This window comes from Acanthisitta chloris, unplaced genomic scaffold (assembly GCF_000695815.1).
Source record: "Acanthisitta chloris isolate BGI_N310 unplaced genomic scaffold, ASM69581v1 scaffold12650, whole genome shotgun sequence".
NCBI classification, from domain to species: domain Eukaryota; kingdom Metazoa; phylum Chordata; class Aves; order Passeriformes; family Acanthisittidae; genus Acanthisitta; species Acanthisitta chloris.
The window spans coordinates 12,502-21,891 of NW_008653433.1; the positions used below are offsets into that span (position 1 = coordinate 12,502).

The window sequence follows — 9,390 nt, forward strand, 5'->3', positions numbered from 1 at the left end:
CAGCAAGAAGCAGTTCCCTGACAAGCAAACAAGCTGAGGTGTTTGGAAACTCCCTTGGAGACATGGGTCCTTTGTTTGTTTCTCAGTGCACAACATAACAAAGAGAAAAAATTTAGGTGGAGCTGATGTAAACTAGGGAAAATATACCATGATCTTCCTTCAGTTTACATCCTGGGAGCATGAAGGACAGGGCTGTAAAGATGATGAAGAGCATTCCCCTTCTCCTCCTTTTGCTGCAAGTAGTATTTGGTAAGAACATGATTTCATTATGCTGCTAAAATTAGAACACTGTTGGCTGTTACACTTTCTCTTGGGAGCTTTATAATACATATTTAGGGATCAGACATGGATGGGAAAAATCAAGTAACAATTCTTTTCCTACTGAAATATATTGAGCACTGTGGTTACAGCAATAGAATGAAGAGAATATGACTCTTTGCTAAGACACTGTTGGCTGAGGCACTTCATGTGTAATAGCCACTGCTCAGTGTGATATTGTTGGAGAAGAGGGAAAGGTCAACTCTCCAAGAAACAATAACTAGTAGTAATACTCCTCCTTTCAGACATTGATAACATTTCTCTTTGATAAAGTAAAACAAGCCGCCAAACAGGACCAAACAGAAAAAACTTGTGGAGAATATTAGTAGATTAATATCACTATCTTTGTTCTATGTAAATACATGGGATATTTGCCAAAATGAGTATGTGCACATTAGCAATTTAGAGCAAATCTTCAAACTGCAACCTCTGTGGCTCTTGGAGCACTGGTATTCCTTGTAGTGAGCTACCTTAGTTAGGGTCACTTTGCTCTTGAGGAGCTGAAAGAGTTCTGCCATCCCTCAGGAATATTTGGTGATTTTCCTGATGCTCCCAAAACTGTGGTTAGGACACTGAATGCAAATCTCAGCTTTCCTTGAAAAATAGCATTTTTCCTACCTGCATGGTTGTGGAGAGACTGTAAAGAGTAACAAATCACAGATAAATAAGTCTTAAAATTACAGAAACTTCTCAAAGTGAGTCTCACTATTGCTTTGTCTTGGACTCAGCATTTGTCAATGTTTGGCATTGGTAATTCTGATAAATAATGTATTAAATTGCTTCAGGCATGTTTTGTTCTGCAAAGCAAAGAGGTAAGTAAAGACTTGTGAGTATGGAAGGAGAGCTTTTTGTAAAATCTACTTGGAAAAAGAAGAAGCCATTTAGATGCAGTACCAAAAATTTCAGTTAAAAATACAGAGCAAGTAGTAAGAACTTGTGATTTAGAAAGACAAGTCTTGAATAAACAGCCAAAGAAATCTTCAGAGATGATATAGAAATAGCAACTCCTTTCTACATTTCTAAATGTTGTAAATTATTGCATTGTGTTTATAAATGGTTTCCATTAATGAACTGAGGCTTGATGAGGGAACTGGATTCATCAGATACTGCCCACAGGAGATCATATTCAAAGTTCAGCTCCACTTATGGAAATGTACCCCAGAAGCTCCTCTCAGCCCAGCCTCGTCTGAATGGGTGATTTTAGTTGATGATATTTTCCAGAATCTCTAAGAACAGTAATAAAATCCTAGTCCTTTACTGTGTCTTGCTTCCACTGACATAAATCAGTGACAGCTCAGCTGGACTCAGTCCCACAGTGTCAGTGGGACCTGTTCACATTAACTCTCACAGGCAGCTCCCACCTCAGAGTCTCTCCCATCCCAGCCTGTACCTCCCCCACCTGCAGACCATCTCCATAAATGCCAGAGTAATCCCAGCACATCAGTGATCCATGGACCTGCTGGATCTGGAGTGTGAGAGCATGGGAATCTCCATGCAGCTGTGGAGAGGCTCTTAGGCTGCAGCCCTAGTGGCCTCAGACTAGTTCTCAGAGCAGCTTTTTACCTTGCAGCTGTGCAGCAAAAATACAGACTTCAGGGAGCTTTTGCTACAGTAATTGCTGGTGTATGAACAGCCTGTCCAGGCCCCTGAGAGAGCAGGATTTGCCTTCCTCTTGGCACACAGTGTGTAGGAAGTTCAGCTGAACACAGCCAGTGGTTTGGATGAGCCAGCAAAGCATCCCCAGGTAGCAGTCAGCCCTGCCATAGTCTCGTGTTGAGGTACATTGCCAGTTCAAAGATGTAAGGTGTTGTTTCAGAACATGCCTTAAAAGCTGTCCTGATTTATGTTTTCTAGACACTCTTCATGAGATAAAGCACAATAGGCCTTTGTCAAAAATAACAAAAAAAACCCAGAAAATAAATAACAGAGCAAGCAAAAAGTTTGGTTTGGGGAGTCCAAGGAGCTCATGCAAAGCTGTTGGATGCCTCACCAGTATGTGCTGCTTCCAGGCAGCTTTGAACCACAGGGTGCTTTTATGGGCCCACATCTCCTTCAAGGACTCCAGGTTGCTCTTTCATGCTCAAAGCAGGACACGACAGCACAACCCCAACTAACTCACACTGCTCATGAGCCAGGCTTGCACACAGCTGTCCTAGGAAGAGTTAGAAGAAGGGGAAATGAAGGAATTAAGTGATACAGACAGTGTAGTTCACAAAAAAAACATGCTTCTTTAACATCCATGTTTGTGTGGTTCAAGGTGCTTTTGGATGTGACAGTGAGCAGAGGCAGCAATTAGTTCAGGGGGTGAAATGAAATAATAGAAACATCTTCAGTTTCTTTGTTTCTATATCAAGACATACATGAAGGCAAACAAAGCAGTAACAATAATACTCTAACAGCAGCCACTCCAGGACTGAATTAGAGAAAAGATTGATTCTTTTGCCATTAGTGCTGGATTTACTACCATGCACTGCCCCTGCTCAGAAGCAAGAAGAGAGTAAGGCCACTTTGTGCTCATTATTGGCAGCTCTTGGCACAAGCTGTTTGCTCCTGCTAGCCCAAGATTCCCAGAAGTAACTTTACTTCCATTTTCATCTTGCAGGGAGAAGAACCCGATTGCTGAAGGGCTTACCTGCAACAAGCACAGTCGAAGAAAACACAGCAGCTGGTGCTACAGTCTATAACTTCAGCGTAACACTGTCTTCTGGAGGTGTTGCAGTTCTTCCTACCATAGTAATTTCAAATCCACTTACAGAGGCTTTTGATATTGAACCAAAAGGAGGTCTCGAATTCAGGGTGAGTTTTACGTTTAGCCTAAGCAATGTTCAGTCATGTAGGCTGATGTTTCCTGGATTACTGAGCACTCACAGTGCACAGTGTCTCGTCTTCCAGTCAGAAAAGGGTTGTAAATGCAGACACTAGTCTCCAGTAGTATTTGGACATGCAAATAGATATGAAAAATGAATTGCAATAGCGATTACAATTTTTAATTGCGTCTAGGCAAAAATCACTCATCACAATAATTCCATCAATTCTGTGTTAGAAGAGCTGTGATTCTTAGAAAACAAGAGATGAAGAGGAACACATAGGACATGCTTCTGTTTTTAGGATATGTTCATAATTTTTCAGCTGAATTTATAGGAAGTCACTGTGAATTTAAAGTGGCTTAGTTAAACCACATGCAGCTTTTGTTTGGCCACTCTCACCTAGAACTAGCATTCATTTGACTCACTTCCAACATAAAGAGAGCTGAGTCAGATCAAAGTAATTTTTAATTCTAGGTGAAGGCTGTGACACATGGGGAAGTTATCTTGGGGTAAGAAGTTATCATCCTTCCACACATCTGTGATCTATTTCTATGCATTGCATGCTCTTCTCCTATGGCAAATGCAAAGCAATTTCCATTACTTCAGGCTAAATTTTCATTGTTGGATAAATTAGCAAGTATTAACTCACATTTGTCACTGGCAATGAGTGTTCAGATGTGTGATAACTTGTCATCCCATTGCAGCTTGCTTGTATGTCTGAGCCTGAACAGTGACACTGAAGAGAAAGATACAGATAGACATTGAGTCTTAAAATGTTTATTTGAATGCCTTTTCCTGTGTGTTTCCAAGGAAGTTTGTTAGGAGCTGCAGTGATAGGACAAGGGGCAATAGGTACAAATTGAAAAAGGGGAAATTTAGGTTAGATATAAGGAAAAAGTTTTTTCCTGTGAGGATGGTGAGACACTGTCCCAGGTTGCCCAGGGAGGCTGTGGCTGCCCCAACCCTGGCAGTGTTCACAGCCAGGTTGGATGAGCCTTGAGCAACCTGCTCTGGTGGGAGGTGACCCTGCAAGGGGTTGGGACTGGATGATCTATAAGGTCCATTCCAATACCTAAAATTCTATGATTCTATGAAGTTGGGGTTTTCACAGAACTGATTCAAGGGCTCCTTTCTCATTCTCTTTTGTGGTGTTTCAGGAAGAAAATTTGGGAAAGTGAGACCTTTACCCTGGGCTGTTGTGGCTCATTGATTTGACCTTTCTGTGAGGAGCAGCTGTGGCTCCCAGCTCAGTTGTGCTAGCTCTGATGGTTCTTTACTGCTTCTCAGCCACACCAGTGAAATGTTAAAAAACCCTCTCAAAATCCTGTTTCACCTGTGAAGAATAAGATGTGGCTGCACAAACACCTGGAGCAGGTCAGCTGAGGGGATGTAACAGTCAGAAGGAAATGGATACATCCCTTAAGATAACTTTGCTTACAGAGAATTCATAATGTGGGACTCCCTTCCTAGGCTTTGTTTTGGCATTTGAATTAAACCTAGCACCTTCTGCTATATGGTCTCCTGCCCTCACTCTCCTTATTATAAGTAAAATGTCTTCCCCTCAAGCTCCTGACTCACAGAAATAGTGAAGCTGCCCTTGTGTCCTGCAGGGCTTCCTCCAGGTTTTCAGTCTTGTCACACCTCTACACTCCTACAGCTTGGTGTGGCAAGGTAAACACTAGGCACAGACACATACCTGCAAGTGGTGAGGGTGGTGAGACACTGGCACAGGTTGCCCAGGGAAGTAGTAGAACCCCAACCCTGGTAGTGTTCACAGCCAGGTTGGATGAAACCTTGAGCATCCTGGTCTGGTGGGAGACCAATGGCAGGGGGAGTTGGGACTAGATGATCTCTGAGGTCCATTCCAACCCCCAAAATTCTATGATTCTATGATTTCTCCTCCTCACACTGCTCCTCACACAAGAGATGCTTGAGTTGCTCCATGAAGCCACAACATTTTGGTCTGTCTACTCTGGTTGTCTCATATTTTTAACACTGACAAGAAATGTGCCAGCAAATAGAAGATGTTCTAAAATACTCATTGTACTGATGGAAAGTGTCCCTTTACTTGTATTCACTCATATAGACTATAACTGAGATTTCTTTCACCATGTGCCAATAATAATATTTTCTTTTCAGGTTGTTACCACTGGAAAGCCTGTCCTAGATTATGAAACCATGCCAAAGAGCTTTGATTTACAGATTTTTGTTGAAGATACAACTGGAAGGACTGACGTTAACACATTGACTGTTCGAGTAACAGACAAAAATGAACATCCTGTATTTCGAGGAAATATAGCAATTCAAAGTAAGATAATGGCAGTATTTGGAAAGAACAATACTTGAAAGGATGACATCAGCTTAAAAACAGCTAGAGCTACATACAGGGCCTGTAGCTGAAGTAGTTTAAACATTTTATTTTAGGAAAACTGGGGAGGAACAGGACACTGTTTTTATCAGAGGTTTATTTCACACAAATATTTGGTGTGCTTCATCTCTAGAAATACCTTTTTATTTTTCTTGAAGCTTGGACCAAAGATTATTTAAGCAGTTTGAAGCACCTGAAGAATTAAAAGAAAACATACCAATAAATACATATGTTCTTTTTTGATGAGATGAATACCTACCTGGAAGTATGAATTAGAAGACTGAAATTTGGTGGGGATAGAACTGTTGAGTATGGATACATATTTCGGTAGTTTGTTGAAAACTGGATGGATTTGAACAAGCAAGATAAATTTAAAGAAGTGTATATTATATGTGTCAGAATTTCTGAGGGAAAATGATATAAACATTCCTCTGCAGATCTTTTCCAACTGTGTATTGCATTTGCACCTGCACATGAGAAATCAAGTGGAAAATCAGTTTGAAGAGGGAGATCTCAGAGATTGGTGCAAATGGAAAAAGTCAGAGAGTTCTGTCTCCTGCTTGGGGCAGATGGAGTTAACCAGGTTTACTTCCAAACCAAAGATGCAATGGGGAGGAATGTGTAGTAGCCTTAGGAAAGAGCCTGGAGAGTCTGGACCCCAGTTGTGGCCAGTGCAGGCTTTGCATGCCTTGCAGTGCCTAATATGAGTGACAACACCATCAATAAAAGGGATAGGAAATATTTGTCATACTCTCTGATTGATCTTATCTTCTCATTTACTAATGAGAGGAGCCTGCAAAACCTGCACCAGGAGGGAGCAGAATATGGTGATGTATTTATTATGTGTTCACTGCTCAGACAGAACAGTTCAGATGTACTGAACTCCTGAAGTACTGAGACACACTGACATTCCTGATCCCGTACAATGCTTAGTTTGTAAAGCAAATTAGCTTCCCCCAGGGAAGAGGCTGTGTCATCTTCTCAGTATAGCTGGTGTCTTGCATATCATGGGTGCTGCTGGAATCTAATAATAATTAAATGTGACACTTCGGGGGATTGACACAGCATGAAACACACTACGTGGGAGCTTGTTACAAATAAGTGCATCAGCTTAACTCTCAGCTAGAGCTGCCATAAATTGGTGAGCACAGATGTCTGATCTGTCTAACTGTGTGGGTTTAGTTAACAGTACCAGCTACAATTAGACACTAATTGCACATTCGCTGTTTATGAAAAAGCATCTCCCTCTCATTAAACTTCATATTCATATTGTTGTCCTCTGGGAGCAACTCATTACGCTGCTCTGGGATTCCCACTGCTCTGATGAGCAGCAGCAGTCAGGAGGAGTCACAGTGCAAATTAATAGTCCAGAAAGAGCAGGTCCAGCAGACACAAAAGGCTATAAAGCAAATAATTTGATCTAAAGATCTGTTGTTCTGTTAATCACTCTACCCAAGAAGAGAGAAGCCTGTTGCCAGTTGTCTGGTGTGGGATGGCCCAGCTGTGAGAATCCATGGTATAGAAAGAAACACACCTTGCACTGAATTAGTGCCCTGAGTAAAGCAAACTTTTAAGTCAGTGCAGACCATCCACTTTGTATTTAGCTCACAGGTGTAAAGGAAAAGCAGAATTGAAGAGGAACAGCTCTGAGCTCTCCTGGCAGGGCACAGGGGGTGGACAGAAGGGGATGGAGATAAATACACAGGACTGAATTTTCCCCATCTGCATAGTAAAGAAAGACACAGATGTAGCCCAAATGCATAATTTTACTCCATAACCTGTGAACAGCTCAAGATACATCCCATGGAAAGATCCATCTTTCCCCTGAAGGCACAATTCATATTGCAGTGCTGGTTGCCTTTTTACAGATATGTAATTAGTCTCTCTTTATCTTTTGAGTATTTGTGATCTTTGTGATGATTTTGGAATTACACTTGTGAAGTGAGAAGGTACAGCAGGCAGTAATGTCTGGGCAGCTTCAGTGCATCAGTTTGTTTGCTGCTGTGTCCTTTATTCTTACCCAATTAACACTGAGTACACTTACATCCATGCAGCTGTAACCATCTATGTGCTGGAAGGAACATCTCCACAACACATCTACCAAGTCAATGCAGCTGATCCTGAAAATGCTCAACTCAAAGTAAGTTGTATTAAAGAAAAAAAACGAACAGACATGACATAATGCACTGGATCAGAAATGCTAATTACCAATATCTTTCAACAACTTCCTTACCAGGAACACAGGAAAAGGTTTAGTCAAGAAAAGAAGGAGCATTTTCAATAATAAACTAGGAAAACCCAGGCTTAATGTTTGGACACAAATTGTATTTTGAATTCTTAGCCTTCCAAAATGAAGGGATATTGAAGACATAGTTAATCACAGAGACTTTTGTTTTAGATGAAAGTGACTAGAAGTAAATAATTGTTTTAACCTTCTATATCACAGTGTAAATTCTTTTAAATCAGACAGTAAGGAAATCACTTACAAGGCAAATGAATCTCAGCTTTTTGACACACAGATCTTCTGTTAAGATGTGTTAGCTGATCTCAAAATATATCAGCAAAAATTCTGGAAAGTGATGTTTGTTTGCAGAAAGGGGAAAAGTAACTGCACTCACCTAAGAATTGTGTTGTATCTTTCCTTTATTGACTTTGGCTTTATAAAAGACAGTACATTCAAGAACTGAGCCCCAAAATGCTACTTCCATGTGTAGTGTTATTCAAGAAAGCAATTAGCTTGAAGTTTGTCCTCAGGCTTTGCCCAGTCAAACCTTCAAACCTGAGCTGGTGAGATGGGAAGCAAAGCCCTGGAGGTTTAGCTTTGCTTTGTGTTTGAGCACAGTGAGTTCCACACACCTTCCAACCCCTGACACACCTCAGGCATAAGAAGCTGCAAATCAAGAAATGCTGCTACAGCTTTGGACAGATCTGCTCAGTGGATTTTGCAGGCTGCTTGCATGGTGCATGTCCTTCTCTTGTCGCATACTTCAGACTTTATGGGTGTTAATAACACCTGCACTAGTAAAGGAAATGTCCTGGGGGGCTTATTGGTGCTGGCTTGGCACGTGGAAGATGGCAGGGAGGATGTGGTAGTGCCTGCCTTTCTCCCTGCTGTGCAGCTGTGGGGGTCCCTGCTCCCTCTCACACCGTGCACTGCTGTGGTACCTGTTTGTGTGCCACAATGCACAAAGTGGCTGCAACTGTTTGCCACTGTTAGCTCTGTGCTGCTGTCAACACCCTTCAGCCTTGCCCCCTCGTGCACTCTGTGAAGGTACTCTGTCAAACTCCCTTCCTTGCCTCCTCCCATCATCTGGACCCTCAAACTTCATTCCCTCCTGCACAGCTCTTATGTCTCCCAAATCCAGTCTCGCCCCTTCTCTCTCTCCTAATTGCATGCACTCTGCTGCCACAACACAGCTGATTTTTGCCTGTGGTGCTGTGGCCTTGCTGGCTGCTCTCTGTGTGAAATTCCCACTGCAGGCCTGGAGCTCAGAAAGGTACACAACAGAGCAGTTCAATGCCTGTGACTCTCCACCTGCTGCAAGCAAAGCATTTATGACCAAGTTCAAGCTGCCTTGGGTGTGATGCTCAGGGCCTGTGTGAATCTGTGTGTCAGCAGGTTTCATGATGCATTTTGAGGCCACTGATGTGCTGTAATTTGGCCTGTCCCACAAGGCAAGGAATGAATGGAGGGATGTTTAAAGACACAAAGACTAATTCCTTGCTCTCTTCATTTCAGTATTCACTGCTCCCTGCAGCAGTGCCATTCTCAATCAAGGAAAGTGGAGCCATTTTTTCCACAAAGGAATTTGATTATGAGAAAGATCTGTGTTGGTGAGAATGTATTTTATTCATGTGTTCTATTAGCTTACAGTAGTCAGATAAATATTTCCCTAC

At 41.9% G+C, this 9,390-nt stretch overlaps 1 protein-coding gene across 1 annotated transcript in view; it reads left to right on the forward strand.

Moving 5' to 3' along the window:
- Window positions 1-203: 203 nt before the first annotated feature.
- CDHR3 (cadherin-related family member 3) overlaps window positions 204-9,390 on the forward strand; it is a 30,537-nt gene continuing 21,350 nt past the window's right edge. Inside the window, exons 1-5 of the mRNA XM_009081121.1 lie at window positions 204-249; window positions 2,921-3,114; window positions 5,265-5,433; window positions 7,548-7,633; window positions 9,233-9,327. Coding sequence (XP_009079369.1) covers window positions 204-249; window positions 2,921-3,114; window positions 5,265-5,433; window positions 7,548-7,633; window positions 9,233-9,327 — 590 coding nt within the window. The remainder of the gene's footprint in view (window positions 250-2,920; window positions 3,115-5,264; window positions 5,434-7,547; window positions 7,634-9,232; window positions 9,328-9,390) is intronic.